The sequence below is a fragment of the Prosopis cineraria genome, unplaced genomic scaffold (assembly GCF_029017545.1).
Source record: "Prosopis cineraria cultivar Desert tree isolate PC_DT_omini unplaced genomic scaffold, ASM2901754v1 PC1, whole genome shotgun sequence".
Lineage (NCBI taxonomy): Eukaryota > Viridiplantae > Streptophyta > Magnoliopsida > Fabales > Fabaceae > Prosopis > Prosopis cineraria.
Window position 1 is genome coordinate 2,740,173 of NW_026555332.1, and position 21,338 is coordinate 2,761,510.

The 21,338-nt window shown below is 34.2% G+C and overlaps 1 protein-coding gene across 2 annotated transcripts; it reads right to left on the reverse strand.

Moving 5' to 3' along the window:
• Nucleotides 1-233: 233 nt before the first annotated feature.
• Nucleotides 234-20,074, reverse strand: LOC129311225 (pullulanase 1, chloroplastic). 2 transcript variants are annotated; one of them, XM_054953360.1, is made up of 28 exons: nt 19,780-20,068; nt 18,839-18,980; nt 18,666-18,718; nt 17,993-18,101; nt 17,509-17,645; nt 17,216-17,415; nt 16,912-17,061; nt 15,829-15,889; nt 15,170-15,290; nt 13,003-13,093; nt 12,814-12,907; nt 12,562-12,657; nt 12,283-12,423; nt 12,052-12,102; nt 11,557-11,627; nt 11,303-11,395; nt 10,845-10,935; nt 10,232-10,303; nt 9,730-9,786; nt 8,722-8,790; nt 8,491-8,547; nt 8,335-8,409; nt 7,289-7,377; nt 7,030-7,107; nt 6,730-6,868; nt 5,578-5,687; nt 5,395-5,494; nt 234-555 (listed from the first exon to the last, which is right to left on the reverse strand). In XM_054953360.1, the coding sequence occupies exons 1-28, from the start codon at nt 19,975-19,977 to the stop codon at nt 445-447; spliced, it is 2,856 nt and encodes a 951-aa protein (XP_054809335.1). In that variant the 5' UTR covers nt 19,978-20,068; the 3' UTR covers nt 234-444. The 2 variants fall into 2 exon arrangements, 1 of the variants encoding a protein (XP_054809335.1); XR_008593261.1 differs by lacking the exons at nt 234-555; nt 5,395-5,494; nt 5,578-5,687 and having other exon boundaries at nt 6,729-6,868; nt 6,951-7,107; nt 19,780-20,074.
• Between the last annotated feature and the right edge of the window lie 1,264 nt (nt 20,075-21,338).

Below are 21,338 nucleotides of genomic sequence, written 5' to 3' on the forward strand. Positions count from 1 at the left end.
ACATGTACAATATTAAGAGATATTAAAACAACTTTTAACAACTCAAGTAAATTATATATGAATTGTCATTCAACGTTCATTTCATACGGGCTTTTAGTTAATCCATGGCAGCTTTTGAAGGGAAACATCTCTGGTTCAAATTTGAGTTTTATGAAAAAGAAATATGAAATTAATATTCCCCAGTGTCTGTGACACTTCCTCCTTGGGCTTGCAAAGCAGTAAAAACGATGTAATTTCATTTTAAAATGGAGTTTCTTATTTAATCAGCCATAGTTGCCAAAGGAGAAAATTTGTCACAAGTCAGAGCCTCATGGTTTTCTTAAAACAGATCATGGTTCTGCTTCTCAGATTTTGTAAAGTAAAATAGAACCAAAAATTCTGATACACCGAAACCAGCATAATCACAATCTCACCGCATGTGGCAGTGTTCAAATTCAGAGGCTGTCATATTTTGCGAGACTCCACAAATACAGCTGTTGTCCTTCGGGGCACAAGAAAACAGCCAGAGGATGCCTCGTACTTTGACCTTTTTACAACCTCATCAGTTGACGTTACCTACCACATAAGACAAATTAGGATTAGCCCACTTCTCAAGATTTACTAGTGCAACAAGACATGTTTTGGTTGCACAAGGTCCAAAAAACAAGCCATTATTTACAAGTTAATAGTATAACTTCTATCTTGATGATATTGGTGATAAGTTTAACTACTCACCATACTGAAATGAAGGAACATTAATCAATCTACATGAAATTATTTTTCTACTGCCTTTGTCACTGAATCCATTGAAAGTACATAACAATACAGTATTGGTTGTAACAACTAAATTTTACATTCATTGTAATTGCCGACCTTTGTGTTATGACATGCAATCATTCATTTGCATCCAACACTCATTTTATCGAGCTCATGATTTTCCAGAACTCGAAACCTCTATGAAAAACAGGAAGCTAATACTTTTTAAAGAATTACTCGGTGAAACAAACAAGCCACTAATCTCCATTAAATTGAGCATAAGATGTTTCCAACACATAAAGGAGTCTATTCATTCATATTCACATCTACTCCCTTTGGTCCTATTTATAAATCACTTTCAACATTTTCACCGAAATCAAGAAAAACCTTAAACCTCATTAATTCTGTCTTAAAATTTAACAAATTTTCAAGTCAACCCTTATTAAATACCTACTCTAAAAGTAAAATACTCTAACATTTAATGATCTCTTTAATATTGAATAGGGACAAAAGAGTAAAGATAGATATAATAATCATCGAGATGCCCTATAAATAGGACCAAAACAAATCTTCTCTTTCTGCCTTATAAATAAGACCAGAGGAGTATTTGCAAAAGACTCTCTCTATGCTTGTGACGAGAGGGCTCTCTAACTCTCTTTGTACCTTGATGTGAGAGTGATTGAGTTTCATGGCAATAGGAGGTTACTGGTAACAAGTGGCGGCAGAGAAGAATTGGGTGTGGAAAATTTCAAGTAGCAAGAATTGAAGAGAATAGAGGCAAATCAGCGAATACAACAACGGAACCATCAGATTGTATATGGTCTTCAATATAGTGCCTTGGAGAATTTGTGTGATGGTAGGGAGCTTGTTGACTCTCACCACCAGCCCAGGGAAGATTAGAGGATGTTCCGCAGCGCATGGAAGTGCACGGGAGGTCTATTCAGACAACTTCTTCCTCCAGTAATGAGACACCATTCCCAACTAGATCCATGCAATTTCCAAGTATGGGCACTCTTTTTCCCAAGAGTCTTAGTCTTTATTGAGAGTGTAGTGCTCTATTTTTGTGGTTTTTAGCATATAGTAGGATTATGATTCACATCTATTATAAAAGTTTCGTCTTGTTCAAGTTCTAAAAGTGGTAATATGGGAACTCTAACGCATAATGACAAATGTGACTAGATCTGCACCTCTAGCATTAGTAGCAAAAACAGGGGACTTTTCTTTAGACATTAAAGATGTCACAAAATGCATTAGTATGTATCGTTGATTTAGGAGCATCTAATCATATGACAAGTTATCATTAGTTGTATAGCACTTACACCACATGTACTTGGGAATGTTATAAAGATTACAGATGGTTCCTTGCATTCATTGCAGGGAAAGTATTCACATATCAGATTTTATAGTTTTAAAATATGTTCTTCATGTACCTAAACTTCATTGTAATTTACTTTTGGTGAGGCAATTGACCAAGAAGAATTGACCAAGAAGTCTTTACTAAATTTCTCTCATCCCTTTGTGTATTTCAGGATCTATCATCTGGGAAACAATTGGCAGTGTTAAAGAGTAAGGGCTATATAATTTAGAAGTCACTTGAGTGAGTAGTCCACATTGTCCTATTATAAAGAATAATGCATCTACCTTAAAAATTGATGATTTTATGTTATGACATAAGATGGGTTAACCTAATTTCCATTATATTCAACAATTGCTTCTAAATTCATCTCTAAACTAGAATATCAGTGAAATATAGTATGAGGTGTGTGAACTTGTGAAAAACCATTGAACTTCATTTTCCAAGGTCAAATATACACTTACAAAACCTTTCACAACCATGCATAGTGACTTGTAGGGACCATCCCGTGTTGCTAATCGCACCAATGATAAACTGTTCATTACTTTCATAAATGGTCATACTTGCCTATGTTAGGTCTAACTTCTAAAAGACAAGTATGAGATTTTATCCGTGTTTCTTAATTTTTATGCTATAATTAAGAACTAATTCCAATTTAATATTCAAGTTTTACACACCAACAATAACAACAAACACTTCAACCAATTTCTGAGTATGTTTCTTCAAGAACATGACATCATCCACAAAAGTACTTGTGTCCATACTACCAACAAAATAGGATAACTGAAATAAATAGACATATTCTAGAGGTGGCAAGAGCTCTCAAATTCAATTGTGAAGTTCTAACATATTTCTAAGGGATGTTGTTGTGTGTATACTCCTTTGAATCACCTCTTAATAATTTGTAGAGTACATAACTTACATATGTTGAGACCAATTTTCTTCTCCATGTTTTTTGGTTGTACCTCATTTATCAACCTTTATCAAAGTTCTAAACTTGAACTCTGTGTTGTTAAATATATCTTTCTAGGTTACTCACAACACAAGAGTTACAAGTGTTATGATCATGTCTCTGAACGTCTCTTTGTAAGTCTTGATGTTACCTTTTTTGAGAGAATGCCTGAATTTATCCAACCTATAGAGGGATTTCTTTAACTTACAAAAACTGTTGCCTTTACCTTGGTTTTCAAACCTAGGAGGAAATTAAAGAAATCTCTCAAGTGCGCTTTAGAAAAAATGGGGTATCCTAAAAAAAGGTAACATACTGAGAAAGATATGTTTAGAGATAGGATCATAATAACCCTTTGTGTTGGTGAGCAACCTAGAAAGATACATTTCACAACATGAGGTTCAAATTTAGGACTTCAGTGAAGGTGGACAAATGATGTATAGCACAAAAACACAAAGAAACAGATTGGTCCCAATATGAAATGTAGGGTATGTACTTTATAATTTTTTGAAGCGTGATTCACAGAACAATACCTAGTTTGGTTTTCTATTCATGAGATATGTTACAATAATTACAGCATCCCTCCAAAAATATTTTGGAATATTATAAGTGAACATAAGAGCTTTTGCCACCTCTAAAGTATATCTATTTTTTCTCTCAGGTATTCCATTTTCTTGGGGGGGCGCATGAACACAAGTTCTTTTTTGAACGATGTCATGCTTTTGAAAAAGCACACTCAAGAGACAAGTTAAAAATTCAATGCCATTGTGGGTGTGTAAGATTCGAATATTGAAATGAAATTGGTTCTTAATCATAACATGAGAATTAGGGAACACAAATAAAACCTCAAACTTGTCTTTTAAAAGGTAAACCTAATAGATAGAGTATGGTCATCTATGAAAGTAATGAGCTACTTATTATTGGTGTGGTTGGCAACATGTGATGGCCCCACAAGTCACTATGTATGGTTGTGAAATGTTTGGTGGTGTATATTTGGCTCTAGAAAAGGAAGTTCCAATGATTTTTAGCAAGTTCACACACTACAAACTAGATTTAACTGATAGTCTAGTTCAAATATGAATTGAGAAACAACTATTGAAGGCAATGGAAATTAAAGTGACTCATCCTCTTATGCCATAATATAAAGTGATTAATTTTTAAGATAGATGCAATATTGCTTACAATAAGTGAGTGTGGATTGCTCACTCAAGTGACTTCCAAATAGCCCCTCATACTACTTAGCACTCCACTCCTAATTGTCATAACAAATAATAGATCCTGAAATCACACAATGGGATGGGAGAAATTTAGCAAAACAATTTGATTGCTTGGTCAAATGACTTATTGAAAGTAAATAGCAATAAAGTTTGGGCACATGTAGAACATATTCTAAAATTATAAAATTTGAGAGGTGAATACTTCTTTTTCCTGCTAATAATGCTAAAGAACCATCAGCAATCTTCACCTTGAAAATTCCCAGCATATTGTGCATTAGTGGTGAACAATTGATAACAACTAGTCATTTGATAAGATGCACCCAAATCAATGATCCACAATGTCAGGTCTTTAATGCTTGAAAATAATTCCCCCCATTTGCCACGGACCAATATTTTTCAGTATTGGGAGCAGCAACCCAAGCCTTCAGCTTTAGCTTAATCATTGTAAATAGTCCAACCAAGCACGCCTCTATTACCTCCAGTAAATCTGCCTCGCTATTGCTTTGAAATAACCATGACATTACTCCTGTGACCATGAACGGAAGAGACAGCAACCAAAGAATGCTCCAAACCACAAGCCACACACAACAACTAAGAAAGGTTGGAAATGAAGATCCTAGAACTGGAAAACGTGGTTTTGCTAGAAAATCTGAGTCATTGTTGGAAACAGAATCACACATGCTCCCACAAGTTGGCATGTCAGATTTTAGTGAAACTGTTGTGGCGGCATGTGATCATCACATGTCACTTGTATGGTGGTCGGCTTCTAGGGAAATGCTGATCGGACATCTTTAAACATGTCTAGTAGGGTAGTGTCACTCGTGGTTCTCCCTTTTGTAACCTAAAGCACCCTCAACCTCTCTATTTTGTTAAACACTCAGAAGATGGAATTCCTTAAGGAATCTCCAACCATGACTCTCATACCATGTGGACACCAACATATTTGTGGGGGGAAAATTGATTCCATTGATTCGATTTTTATTTGTACAAGGTATGGGGATCTATACAGCAAAAAAGGTAAATACAACAAATGAAAAATATTCCCTATACAGTCAGCATCTAATCATAGATCAAGAAAATAAATGAAATAAAAATATGATTTTGATTTCCCACAAATATAGATTCTCCAGTAGTTTTACCTGAATAGGATGCAACTGAAAACTTCTCGATTGCAGGGAATGGCTAACAAATGATACCTCATTCGGACTTGCATTCACAACAACCACAATGTATGAATATCTGTGACACCATCATCCACGAAATGAATTTAAAGAATGTTATTGTGATTAAGTGAAAAAGTTAACATCAATTTGTATACATACATAGGATCAAGCTGTGACAAGCCTGTAAAGCCATCATGACCATCCTCAATGCTCATCACTATAACCCCTTGAACCCATGATGGTCCAGTATTGTGAAATCGTACTCGTTCCTGCAAATATTATTTGAAATAATAATTGTAGCCTTGGAAAGATTTGCATTAAGGATTGCTCTAGAAAAGGGGGCCAACCAAAAAAAAAAAAAAAAGCAAATCATGACTTAAATAAAAATTCAGTCGAATTAGATAACAACATTTGTGAGAAGCAAAAGAAATATGAGAATTCAATGCACTCAAATTGAGTTTCAAAGCTTTTATTATTCTTAACACTATTCATACCAGAATTTTTCTGACAGCGCTCATGATTTTGCCAAGACCTATAAGAGGAAGTTAGGGAAGAAGAGTAGCTTAGAAGAGCTACTACTGGTCCAAATGATTATCCTTCGGATCCTAGCCACAGGAAAAATTAAATTATGGTCTAGTGATGTGTTAGAGTCTGTGTAGGGGTATGGGCTATGTTAGAGCCATCTTTTGAGTATTAGAAGCCATCTTTTGGGTATGAGATGTCTCTTGTGAATTGAGTGTCCTCAAATGCCATTAAGTGTACGTTGCTGCAAGTGTTTTTTTGGTGTTCTGTTGTTGTGTTGTTTCTCTATTGGTTGTACTAGGGAATAGGCTTTTGGCCAGAATCAAAGTGTGCCCATGCAACACTTACTCAGTTTCCTTTGAGTATTGATATCAAAACCTCAGCATTTCCCTGTCATTTACTTCCACTGCAATATTTCTGTATTTTTATTTATTGTTCAGCAAGGTTCTATTAGTTTCAAAATACAACGACAAGAAGGCTAGGATTCAGAAAAGGTGGCAGCTTAAATACCTTACACTAAAAGAAAATTTGGATAAACTGAAATTTATCTTTTCCAAATAGGTGTATAGTTGACAAACAAATTTAACAATAAATATAAAGTAGAACATGAACCATAAAAAATGAAAGAAAATAATATGCTTTGTAGAGTTCAAAAATCCACATGTGAAGATAATTGGTCACCGACTTAGGTTTCCCTTAGGCAGGTTAAAGGAGCATTCAGTTTCAATGATTGTTTCCATGATTAATCAAGATAATGATTCCATAGGAAGATATTTAAAATGTCTTCACCTGGATAGCATTGGCTGTCATCAGACGGAATAGTGGTGATGAGTACCTTATGCGCAACAGGTTTAAGAAATTATCTAAAGTGGCAAGGATGTCGCTCTTTTGAGGCTTGAAAGATGGATCTGCCAATCTTGGTTTCATCCTGATTAAAAAAGAAACCAGATTACTAAATGAAGCAATAGATGGAACAAAAAATTTCATCACTAGAATATATTAATTTATACCATATAATGCCCAATGAGTTGACACTCAACTAAGTATCCAGTGATTAAACGGCTTTAATAAAGTGCTTAAAAATCTTACAGTGGCCAGTTCTTTTCATTTTTCTCCCTTGGAGGAAGCCCAACACCCCAATTATTAGAATTGTATGAAAAATCAAGCCTGAAATCATAGACCAATATTAGATGCAGAAGGAAACACATTAAATTGTGACAGAAAAATAATCATCTGAACAGCTATAATTATTACAACATTACAATTACGTACTCTAATACTATTTTTGTCAATGAAAACATATCTGCAAGATTGAAAATTATGGAAACTGAGAACTTGTAGAATCAACCTATTGAACCAATCACCAGAATTGTATGAATCTCGATCAAGTGATTTTGAGCGGAGTATCTCATCACCAGCATGAAAAAATGGTATCCCCTAAGAAACATAAACGACTAAGTGCCAGAAATAACTTCTAAAGGAAAGCAGCAGATATCTTAATGATGAAAATTGGTAACCCAATACTCAATGGCCCAATTGACTAGACTACTTAAATTTCAAAAAACATGGTCAGCCATCACGCCATGAACCCTTACTGCATAAACAACACATAAATAAGAGGAAAAAAAATAGTAAACATAGACACTAACACAAACACGGTAACATGGAAAAATTTGAAGTCAGTGTGTTGTATAAAGCGTTGCATAATATCATATGAATTATAAGTGTTCAAAATGTGTCAGAACATGGACACTGCTCTTTCTTAAGACATCATGGTTTACAAACTGTTATAGTTCCCTAGCATCCTGTTTTTCAAAAGCCAGCCATCACAATGAATAAGAAAGGCAGCCAAGTCATAGATTGGTTTGTTCAAAGTCACCACAGAAATTGCATGCTGTGAGCTTGCTTGCATGTTCTAACATAGAATGAAAGTACTAAATGCATGTAAACTCATATATAGATGGAAGTCCCGGTAATACAATAATTAAAGTTTCAAACCTTAATGTTCCTTTGAGTTATTTTCATTTAGAGGTTCATGTATTTTGGATTTCTCTTTAATTCAAAAACTGTTATTAGTAATCTTTAGTTGGGCAATGGATATGAAGCAGAACTTGAACAAATAGGCCACATTATGCTGAACTTTAGTAGTTGATGACATGGCAATAAGGCCACAACATAATATAACCATTCTATTAGGTCAATAATAATTTAAACATCTCTTCACTCTATTTAATTTACAAGAAAACAAAAAAGGATAGCAAGATCAAACATAATCTATGAAAAGAGAAGCATGTTTTTAATAAACCTAAAGATAAGAATACATATCATTGCATAAAATATGCAGGTAAAAGCTTGAGATTTTTATACTACATGATATTAATGAACCGCATGAACCTGTGAGAGGGCTATAATACTTGTTGCCAAATGATTTATCCTACATCTCTCAGCTAGAGGGATAGACATTGGAGCCTGCAAGAAAGGACAGAAACGCATCAGAGGTTAGGAGAAAATACAATGGAAAAAATAGAAAGTTGTGTGGACTTAGCATACCTTCAAGCTTACAATGTCAAATAGGGTTTCATTGTCATGAGCAGAAACATAGTTAACCTGCAAAATAAGTAATTAAATTTTCACCCATTCCAACTGCTTTATCCCCTCCTAATTGATGACAACAATGGTGAACATTTATCATTTAAAATTTTTCTGATTGCACATAGTGCGGTGAATACTTTTTGAAAAGTATTCAATTGATAATAGGCATTTCAAAGTGAAGAACCTTACAGTTTCTGTGGGGGATGAAGCATATGCAACAGGTATCCCATCATGTAGTAAAACTTCTGACCCTTTTACCTGATATCCAAATAGTATTATGCTTTATCTTAATTTCATCACGATGTCAATGGTATTAAAAATTTGACAGCCTAATCTTTTTGAGAAAAATAAAAAGAGGAAATTCATCATCCAGTGAGAAATTTTCCATGCAAAATGTTTTCAGCAGAATGCAGCATAAAAACCAATCAACAAGAAGATAAGGGATTGGTACTTTTGTCCCTAAAGATAACATAGTACAGCTCATATTCATTGATTAGATAATGTCCTATATCTCGTGTCCTGATCCTACTTGCTAGCTGGAGGTTGTCTTTGGAGTTCTCAGAACTCATGCTCAAAGCATCTTTCAATTAGTCTTAATGCAAGACCTAGAGGCATGACAATCTCTACTACTCAAACCTCCAGACTGCTCCAAGGTTACAACAGGAAAGAACAGCTTCCAAAAGTGCCGCAGGTACAAAATACAGCCATTATCACCATCAACACCTTTTTTTCTCTGGAGCAGGGAATGAAACAGCCCCTAACTATGACCAACAACCCTGATTAATCTAAAGTTTCATAGGAATGATCATGGAAGTTTTTGCTGTGTTTAGCAACCCACGTCCTAGACAATTTGAAGTCTACAGCCTATCTCTTAGACTCGTTGGAAGAAGGAATGACATATATACTCAAAATCTCCCATCACACTCCTAATGTTGGGCTTGAGACAAGAAAGGGTGCATAAAATGTATGCAATGAAAACATATTTGTGCATGTGGTTATGTTGACATATACATATACATACATAGATACATACATATATATATATATATATTAGTGAAGGTTGAACTACCAAGCATAGAGATATCATAGTAGTAGGTTGAAGCTGGTATTCAATGTTTACCATTGAAATATCAAATACTATGCAAAAGATGAAAGTTCAAACTTCAGTAAACAATGCTAATGTAACTAGATCCATACCTCTTTTCCAACAGAATTGGTTAGTACAAAATCTCGCAAGTTTGCAGCCATCCCAACCTGAGAAGCATAAAAAAATTTGGGTGAACTTGTACACAAAAGCAATGAATGATATTAGTGACAGACAGTAGAAGTTCCCCTTCAAATGATGAAGACAGTATATTCAAGAGAGATGAATTATTCTTCCAGCAAATTAGTTGAAAAGACATAGCAGTAAACAGTACATGTATCATTGTCTCAGTTGTGTTGTAATGATAGAAATAAGGAGCAACAAATATATATATATATACACACACCCTGTGATTATCTGTGCCAAACAAAAGCTACAGAAACATAATGAAATAAAATCAGGAGGATTCCTATCACCTTTGTCTACAGGAACTGTAAATTCCATTATCCCACCACCATACTACAATATACAACTCCAATCCTTCGTGAAAAGAAACATTTATCTTCCAAAACTAGCCAATGAAATGAAGTTGAGAATGCATGAAAGTCTGATAACCTGGATCTGATCCCTTGATGCAGCAAGCATTAGGGCTGCATTAGTTTCTGTTCCATGATCATGGCCATTAGGCTGCAGATAGAAGAATTTTAACGCTCAGAAGGCAGATTGTGCTAGATTCAACTGAGTAAAATATAAACACCATCGTACACTTGTTATCATTAATTGCTTCAAAAAAGAGAAACATAAAAATTGGAAACAACAAAGATATCGCTTGTGAATGACTTTGAACAGGGAGGAGGATTGTTATTGTGGAGAAGTTTCCAAGCTAAATATATACATAAATAGTGTTTTCATGTTTATTGTGCAGATATCATTTTATGTAGAAGTATTATAGTTCTAAATTCAAAACTTCTTATAAGAATTCATTAACAACAATGTACAAGCATTCCAATTGTCGTTGTAACATGCAGCTTTATAGTTAGTTTTAACAAATATGGAGGTGACAAGGTCAACTGAGAGAAGAAAAATGAGGAAAAGAAACAGAGGAATAAAGACATTATATTTATAACAACTAAAAGTTAAATATCCATGAAGAACGTTACTGAGGTAGAGCATTTAACTCAGTGAAAAAATGATAAAATTTTTCTAAGAAAAAGAAAAAGGAAGGAACCTGCAACAATAGACCAGTTGCAAAACCTTGTTGAAGTGGATGACCAAATGGAGACCCACCAAGTACAGCATCCCGAATTCGATCATTGAAGCTATATTGCATTCAAAATAACTCATAGAAAGAATGCCTTTCATGTAAATCAATCACAACACTAAAAGTATCTATAAATCTGATCGTTTCTTGGATTTAGAAAATTCATAAGTCTATGCTGATCAATCCTGAAAATTAAAATGATACAACCATGCAAATTAAATTACATGAATAGATTTAATACTATAATAGCTCGTTTTGTTTAAGATAAAAGGCCGCACTCAGTAAAATAGTTCAGATGGAATTCAGTTGCCATGGTTAATCAAGTAAGATCTTATCGAGCATTTCAGGCTCATGATATTAATTTCAAGCAGCACTAGGAAAGAAAATTGAGTAACATATAAAGTCAAGACAGAAACTATACCTACCTCCCAATTTCAGTTCCACAAAGATTAAACTGTGAAGCATTTACCCCACGTCCATTTTTGGCAACTTCACCAAAGTCCCATCCTTCACCATACCTTCAAAAAATAAAATAAAATAAAATGATAAGAAAAGGTTGAAAGAAGAATATTAGGGGAAAATATAGCATGGAAATCATTAAAAGAGAGAACCAGGAAGATTGAAGAGATAAATTCAACAAAGAATCTTATCCAATAAAGACAGCATAAAGAACAAGTACATGTAGATGCTTGAACCATCAATTCCATCCTTTTTTTCGGTTAAGCCATGGAGTGCATTTTTTGCTTTCACCTGCACCAAAATCCTGAATTAATATCTTGGGTGTTGTTTATGAATGTCATGCATTGATATGTGCTGTTAAACACCTATTTTATTAGCTTGGAAATTTTGTACAATCCTACAATTAGAAGGGTGAGGGCTTAATGATAATTGCACGTAAGATAATTGGTACTGTACTTTCTGACTAAGATTATTGAAGTAGCCTTTTGCTTGTGATCCTTAGTGTCTAAAATCATCATTTGAACTTTTCAATTTATTTGCAGTATAAAATATGAAATAATCCAAAAATAATTCGATTGCAACAATTAACAAAGAAAAACATATTTATTGCAGTTCAGTGCCTTGTCTGTGGATAGGTCTTGTGAATAAAAATTGCATTCATCTCTAAATGCAAGCCTATGTTAACCCTCGTATTGAAATGTCAAAAGCTACATACCATTGTGCTCTTCATAATATGACCCATAAGATCAAATCTGAACCCATCAATCTGAAAAGGAAAAAAGTAATATAACCAAAAAGAAAAAACTAAAGGGCTAACAATAATAACAGCATTGTATAACCAGAGACGTAAAAAGGCACATCTAGATAGACGAAAGGAAGCAGCTCCTCAATCATAAGTATAAGAGGTAGCATGTGAATTTTGTTGCATCGTGATATAAACAATTACCTTGTAATTGACTGCCCAGTGTATAAGATCATCAATGATTAAACGATCAACCATAAAGTGCTCACTGGCAGTGTTGTTCACGCAAGTACTATGCTCAACAAACCCATCAGCGTTCCGTCTTAGATAGTAACCTGGAACAATCTATTAAAAGAGTTTTGTGTCACACTACTAAAGCAGAAGAATGTTTGACAAAAAGAAGCTAAGATTAACAGAACAGCTATGAATATAAAATATGTGATCAATTACAGGTGGACCAAAGAAAACTTGATAATTCATGACCTTGTCAAGGACAGAATGCTCATCAAAGGGCCCACTTCCTTGTAAATGATTGTACACAACATCCAACACAACACGAAGGCCAATATGGTTAAGTGCCTGTAAAGAATATAACTATCAAGAGACCAAAAAAATCAATTTAAAGACAACTGAAACTTGCCAAACTAAAGTATCACACTACTACGTAATGGAAAATATGATCATTGAAATTTAGATCCATGACTGGCATTAGATAAAGAAACATCAAAATGATACCTGAACCATCTTACGGAACTCAATTATACGGGATGGACCATTTGGATTACTTGCATAACTGCCTTTAGGAACACCCCAAAGGACAGGATTGTACCTTTCCAAGATAGAGTGCACATTATGTTAACAAGAAATAAGTTTAGCATAAATTTAAGTTGGAAGTGTCATACAATGTAGCAAGTAGGAGATTACCCCCAATTGTACCCATCATAGTCTTGAATCGCTGTAATAAGAGCTTGTTGTTGATCTGAATCTGGTGGTAAACCTTCTAGTATTGAAAAATCTGCCAAAAAACTCATGCACGTTGAAGAAATTCAAACATTTGGTGTTCCGATTCTTATTCAAGCCATACAAAAATAAATGGATTGGAGGCTGAAAGATTAACTATCTAAATAACCTAACTCACTCAGAGAATTAAAAATATGATTATCTTATCAGAACAAAAAATAAGATAAATAAATCCAAACAGAATCATGGCTTACAGAACAAAATAAATAAAGGACTAACATTCAATAAAACTACAAAATGACACATAATGTAAAGATGTGCTTGGGTTCCAATACTTCCTCTCATGCTAATATGTAAATATTAATCATACACAACTCATAGCTAATACCTTAGCGTTGTCAGCATTCTTCCCTAAGACCAAGTACTGCTTGACCATTCTGCCAGACCCCAAATTTTTTTCTGAAATGTTCTTGGCCTAATTTCCAAGTCAATTTTTTAACAACGCCCACTTTTCTCTGCCAAAAGCATTTGTCTCAGACAGACTTTTATCCTCATTGATCACCATTACGTCACTAGTCTCATCTCTTGGTCTTAGTTTCTAATTTGCTAGTTACCACTGTACCACAGCTCATGTCCTTTTTCCTGCCCATTGACACTACTGTGAGCAGCACATGCCATCAAGGCTGATGTTTCAGCTGCTGGTTGGGAACTTGAACACACTTTAATGAATCTCTCCCTGCTTATCTTTTAACGTCTGAAAAAGTTTCTCAGGGAAAGTAAAGGGAGAATAGTCATGATTCTTCTCCCAACACATTCAAATACTCGATTTAGGCCAAAAATAAGTCTACAGACCCTATCCTGATCCACAACTGTTCAGTAATATGCTTTTTTTTCCCGCATCACTGCTGCATTTCCATTGAAAAAGAACGTTGCCCAAAATAAACAAGAGTGTCAGAATATTGCATAACACTTAAATCTCGTCATGTCAATTCGTTAAGTTTCACTTTTGATTTCAAATAGGAAAGCAGTATCCTCCATAGAGGAACATGTTTCCCTTGAAAGATTGGCAGATAACTTTTGCTAGCTTGTACGAAAGGAAATTCCTCCCAATTTAAATCATCAAATGATCAACTATGACATAATTTGGTTGTTTTCATCCACTCAAATTTTGTACTTGGCTTGTTTGAACTTGGCAGGGCGAGGTTGAATTATTAGAGATGTAATCCTTGTTGATACATCCGTAATATATATAAAGCATTGTTTGAGACCATTGGAGGTAAACGTTGCCATCGAATCAGTGCCAAATAATCATGAATGGAGAGTTTTCAAAAATTGAATGCACACAAGGTACTCCCCCGGATGAAATCACTTGTTTTCTGAATTCAGAGCCATCATGGAGCCCAATTTTACCATGGTAATGTGCCATGCCCTTTAGGGGCTTACACCAATGAAAAAATTCAGAGACAAGGCTTTGATCTTAGTTTACCAAATAGTCAAACCACACAAAAGCAGATAAATTGGAGGCTGAAAGATTAACCTATACTGAAATAAAACCATCCAATCATAACAGAAAGACGAGATAAAAAAACAAATCAAACAAGATAATGTCTTCTTGAACCAAACAAATAAAGGACTAATATTAAAACGAACGTCTTTGATGTGTGTTGTTTCCAACATAAGCTAAATCAAGCCATAGACCCAAGAACACATTCTATCAAATACCTCAATCATGAGCTTCAAAATTAAAAGGTATAGCCATTTAGTATTTGTAAAAGAATATCCAAAGCTCCAAAAACAAATATCACAAAAATATAAGACTATAATAGATGGTAAATGTGTGCAATCAACATATTTACATTTGTAAAGCAGCAGAACACAAGCTGGAATAGAGAAAGCAAGCAAAAGGGTTTCCGTCAAGAGCATTGATCAATCTATATCACTCCGTACTACACAAGATTAATTCCAATTTTTATCTAACAATATATCAATATCCTCAACTAATAGTGAACTTCAAATATTTAAGGTTGTATTGACCCTTCAAGAAGTAGAATTCCATGATTGGAGACAAAGGATTTAATATAGGAAGCACTATTTTATTAAGAGAATAATATAATTGTTTAAAATATTTTACCTACAGATCTCCAGTTCTCCTTTTGATCATCAACTCCAGCAAACTGAAAAGTTGGAAGTAGATGGACATGGGTGATGCCGGCACTTGATAATTTCTTCAGATGAAGTACACCAGCTGAATCCTTCAAGCATAGATTTAGAGTTACTCCATATGTCAACAGTATTTAACATTACAGTGATATTTTCAATCTCATACCAACTCTTGCATTTCTCACAAATTGTGCTCATTTAGGAATTAACTTATTCAATTTGATTCTTTAGCTGATTTAGCCATAACTAATTTTCATATATTAAAAAGAATCAACCATAGATATTTAGATATTGGAGAACCATAGATATGATACAACAAGATCCGGAATCATTCTCGAATAAGCACCCATGCAGATGAACCCACAAATCTTGAATTAGGGATCGTACATTTCTAAATGAATATATTATTAGGTCCTATCCTTACAAGCAACACATGCCAAAACATTTTTTGCAGACCGTAACTTGCTTGTAGATTCTCTTTCAAAAAATGCTCAGTTTCCCAAGTACTGTTAAATTAAATAGGAAGAGAATAGGCCACATAAAAGTAACAGAGATTGCAAAACATCGAAGTTAAAAAAACCTATTCTAAAATATCTTTAAAAATAGCAAGAATTAGAACATGAAAGCTACCGGCAATGTGAAGGCCAAATAACCACCTTGAAGTTCGGGTTGCACAGAGAAGTCATTGGCACTACATGGCAACAAGCAAAAGGTAACCAAACTTTACAAGGAGAAAAGAAAATCACATAAACTCAGAAGACTGACAATAAATCTTCTGAAAGTTGAGTGCAATAATTAACTATTACTAAGGTAAGATAGGTGGTATCAGCAGTTTACCCATGAATAGAGGGTCCAAACTTTAGCTTAAGATATCAGTAAAATGCTAAAGGTGAAGGCCCAAGATAAATGAAAATTAAAACTCAATAGAAAAGTGACAAACATTGAAAAACAGACACAGAAATCAAAGGAAAAGATATCATTATGCTTAATTCAGAAACCTAAATATTTTGTAGTCAGAGAGCTAGATGACAACACAGCTACTCTCCTTCTCTATTGTTACTTCTCTCTCACTAACTCCTTATGTTATCTTTCTCTTCTTTCTATAAAGTCAAACCATAAATCTATCAAGACCCATTTTCGTGCACAATGCACAAAGATAGAATATTATTAGCATTCCTGTTCAAAAAGAAGGATTATAATTATAATACTTTTTTTAATAGTACGGCAAGCTACAACTTGAAAGAAAAACTAGAGGAAAATTAGTTACTTCCTAATCTATCCCGAAAAAGGAAATCTAAACAAAATGAAGGAGGTTCCCTATAGAAGACAAGGTCCTGCAAATCGTTATGACCATTCTTAGCCAATCTATCCATGCAATCCATAGTTTCTCTGTGACAGTGATGAATATCGACATTCCAATCTAGATCCAGCAAAGATCTAACACTTTGAACTTCCTCATGTAGAGGGTGATCAGCTCCATAACCACGCATAAGGATGGTCAGGACTTACAATTATAATTCCAAATAAATTTGCACATCAGTTGAGAAAAGCACAAGAGAAGATAAAACTACTTCAACTTTATTCATACATGCATACATTTGTTGCAATCTTTTTTCCAAATAAACTTTTCAAAATCTCACATCAAATCATTATTTCTGATTGTCAAAAAATGGCATATGAGCACAGTCAAATACTGCATGAAATACTTCTTACCTGAAATCCCTTATATGAATTTCATAAATGCTTATATCTGAGAAAGAATGTATAACAGGTTTCTTGTTTGCCAGATCATCCCATCCCTCTGGTTTTAACTCATCAGAGTAAAGATTAATCAAAAATGTCCTCCTGCCATCTGCTGAAAGTCTGCTAAAAAGAAATCAACAAAAGAATAGGGAAACATAAATTTTTATATAATTGCAAACAACAGAAATAAGCACTAGTGAATGGCAATACTCTATCTATAACCATCAAATATGGTAGAATTTAGAAAAAGATGAGAGGACATAAATTGACATACCCTCTGGCATATGGATCATTGGCATAGCATTTTTCAACTCGTAAGGTACTAGGGTGGTAAACATTTACTTCATAAACATAATAACAGCCTTCCCAACTTTTTGGTCCTTTAGTTTTCCAAACACCATTATCCTCCTCCAGCTGTACAATGTCGATGGGATTTTCTCCTGTGGGGCCCCTGTAGATGTAAGCACATATTGCCTGTTTTAACAGAAAAATACATTGAGGGGAATGCAGCTAAGGTTGTGAAAGCATTATTATTTTTTTCTTTTTTTGGCCATTTAAACAACATACTTGAGCAGTAGGAGCCCAAAGGTAAAGTGAAACAGCATCTCCTGAGAAAAGTGCACCAAGGGGCCCATTATATGAAAAAAGTTCATCTATTACACCAGGTAACTGCAAACCAGTACAATTCCTGCACTTCTCATCAGCTGTTGGGAAAAAAAAAGGGGGGGAACAGACATTAGTAGCATGCCAAAAATAATCAATAAATGATATAAAAGAATAGAGTGCAAAAAGATTTTATAAATTACAAGTCGCTGCAGCATTTATGAACTTTAATATAAAAAAATCTCTCAAAGAATGACAAAATTATCAATTTCACCTGACAATTCACCATCATTATAGAAATCAAATTATGAGTAAATTATTGTGCTGAAATATAGTTCTATAGTTATTGAAATGATTCCTCATTACTCATAAGAACATGAAGGCCTCAAGTGAAACTATTGTCTGAAAGTAGTCTACTTCTGCAAGCTACTAAAAAATAAGGACTTACAGTCGTAAATTCCAACTGCTAACTGACATTTGAGGAGATGCTTAACGTCCAAAGAAGTTGGCAATTTAAAAGCTTTATAACCTTGGATATGTGGAAATTTTTCCACCACCTGACAATCCATAAGTCGCTCTGGTAATTAAACCATGATTATAATCCCTTTTCCATTATAAATGAGGGCCACAAAAATCTCGAGCACAATTAAAGCGCAAAGACATCACTTTATTGGGCCTGATCTTACAATAAATTTTGAAGGCTTTAATAGCCTGCTTGGATTCAGCCAAAAATCGATTATGGCCAAAACAATCATTTTTTGCAAAATTTATCTAAACAGCCACCAAAGTTAATAGTTGATTATTGAGCCAAAATCACATTTTGAAATAAGCTTTGAAAGATTGCTTATAAATTCAATTTTACAGTTAAATAATATATTTTACTTCATAAATAAAGTTTAATAAATTTAATAATATAAAATACAACTTTGTCAATAATTTAATTTTGAAAAGTAATATCTTTTATGATAATTTGTACAGCTAAAATTAATTTCAATATTCAAACAGATTGAGTTATAACATAATCAATTATAATTAAAATTAATCATATTAATCAATTATTTTCATAATCAATTATACCTAACTGAAATCCAAACTGGCCCTAAAAGGTAAGAGTAACTTACATATTTAGGAAGGCCAGCCCTATCTTCTTCAAGCTTAATTTTCACATCTTCACCTGTTTAACGCTGGAATGAGTCAATTTCCACTGGGAATCACTTGTACAAAGGAAAACATTAGTATTCTTCAACATGCTGCACCTACTGGAGCAGGTTAAACATTTTGTTAGAGTTTTGACCTTGAATTTCATTATTTGCAACGGACAAAGAAGCATCTCTACTAGCAAGTAGATAGCAAATGCCATCCCCAATATCCTCATTCCAGGCAATCAAAGATTTACTAACCCAGTGTGCTCGGGAGTACAACAAACTATCTTCCATCTGAGTCACCAATTTAAGATACTCATTAGCAGCATCAAGAAACAGGCTCAACAAAGACTATTAAGGGAACGTACAGATATGCACACGAAACACCATCACATGCAGATTATAAAACTATATGTGCGATTCCTTTACATCCAAAAAAGTAGCAAATTAAGTGTAGCATATTGCAACAATGCTCAAAGAATGGGAAATAACAGGGATAACAACCACGCAAACAGGAACATTGTGCAATGTCTAAGAAGAAATTGCAGCAAAACCTTGTACCATCATCATACCATAGAGATAGCATCAAATTTACCAGACAAAACTTCCTCCATTCGCTTAACAGGAGGACAATGAAATCTGCTAAATATTCCCTTTACAATAACCATCCCAGCATACATAGAAATTTTCCAATTAATCTATTAAAAACCATAGCAGTTGTTCAATCATTCATTATTTCATTCATGTTTCTCAAGATTCCAAATGTATAGTCAGAAAGAAAATGCACTTCTCACTATCAGTCTTGATCCAGCTTCATAATATTGAGCTGTCCTTGATCGCTTGTTCTACATTGAACAAGATATTTCAGATTCTGAAAAAAAATCTTTTTAAAAAAAATTGCCACAAGTTCTCAGAACTTCAATTATATGTAAATATACATATATCACCTTCAGAAGCACATACAGAGTTGTGGGTTACTAATTTATCAAATGGCTAAGGCAGAAAAACCAAAACAGTAAAATGAAAAGATACTAAAGCACTTTCAGAATACTAAAGAAGAAACAGCAACAGTAAAACGAAAATGAAAAGAAACCTGACAAGTTGGACCAGAAGAAGGAGGAGAAAGGGAGCAACAAACGGACTGGGAAAGATGAGAAGAAAAACGGCGACGTTGAAAGCGCAATGAAGGATGCACAATTGATGTGATCGAGATATGAGCATTGGAAGATGGAGGAAGCAGAGTTGTCGGAGATAGAGGAAGCGGAAGGGAACAAGATGTTAAACGAAGCATTTTCTAGTGCACAGCTTGGACTCTCTGCTGGGATGAGAGACAGTTCTTCTTCCCTGCACATTAATATTCGGTGTCTTGGTTACACTTGGAATCAGGAACAGTGAAGATTTTGCCTTCTACGAAATCACGAATGGGCTTTTCTACACTATTTTTTCTCTTGCACTTTCTTTCCATTGCAAATCAACCGCTCAAATTAAATTAAATTTATATTTTAAAAAATTTTCAAATCTGAATTATTAAGTTAAAAATTTTCAAATCTAAATTATTAAGTTTTCAGATTTGTAATGATCCTTTCTCTGATCTTGAGGAAAACTTAATAATTTAGATTTATAATGATCCTTTCTCTGTTCTTGAGGAAAGACACCTCCACGAAATCACTTGAAAAGAAAATATTCATGTCAGATTTACATGGGCCATCAAATGCACGAGCGTACATTCATATTCATAACAAATATAACTAATAACTTTTAAAAATAAGATCTTTTTTTTATAAGCAAAAATATGATTTTTTTTAACTGATTATAAAACTAAGTCATGAGAGTTTTTTTATTATTATTATTTTAGGCTAACAAATACACTAGAGTCTACAATCTCTTTTCTGATATGATTACTTTTAGTTTATTAAACTATGTTTAGTCACTAATTTAGTTTGGATTAAAGAGTAAATTTGTCCCTAAACTTTCCTCAATATGCAATTAGTATTCTTAACTCTTATTTCCTATATTAAAAAAATATAAGATATTTTTAATTGAATTACACTCCAATTCATATTTATTCTTATTTATGTTGGCTACATCGGCGACAGATGGGATGTGTACAGCGACACCTGGTTTATTGGTAAAACAGCAAATGCAGAGGCGAACAGTGAGCTACCAATTGCTCGAGTCGTGTCCGGATGAACACTGTCCTTAAGAATTATTCCGGTACACCTGGACGATAGACCGGCAGTCCCCCAGGATTAAACGAGCACTTCCTGCGGCGGAGCAAGGAAACAGAACAGCAAAGACTACGAGTGAAAACAGACAAAAGAAGACCAGAGGAGAAGACGAGAACCTTTCTATCTGTTCTGTCCGCACCAATGTCTATTTATAGGCTGAGGAATGAGACACAAACATTGGGTTATAATTACCGGTTAATGCTTCGGTTATACACACATTAAACAACAAACGTTCATGGATTAATGCTTTAGTTACACACCTTAAACAGCAGAAACGTGCACGTCCATTAATCCGAAAACGTTCAGCGTTCAATCTAGAGACGTTTGGCAGGCAAAACATTAACGCACAGAATTCGGTTTCCAGAAAACTGCCAACGCTGCCAACGCCTCAAGTTTAACTTGAAAACAGCTAAATCAGAGGTTT

Coding starts and splice junctions, on each gene's coding strand:
- LOC129311225 (XM_054953360.1), bottom strand. CDS start 19,977: ATGCTTCGTTTAACATCTTGTTCCCTTCCGCTTCCTCTATCTCCGACA. Junction 11,396..11,556: donor GATGGTTCAAGCATCTACAT/GTACTTGTTCTT, acceptor TATTTTTTGAAG/GTATGGTGAAGGATGGGACT. Junction 5,688..6,729: donor TGACAGCCAATGCTATCCAG/GTGAAGACATTT, acceptor TAATATTTGCAG/GAACGAGTACGATTTCACAA.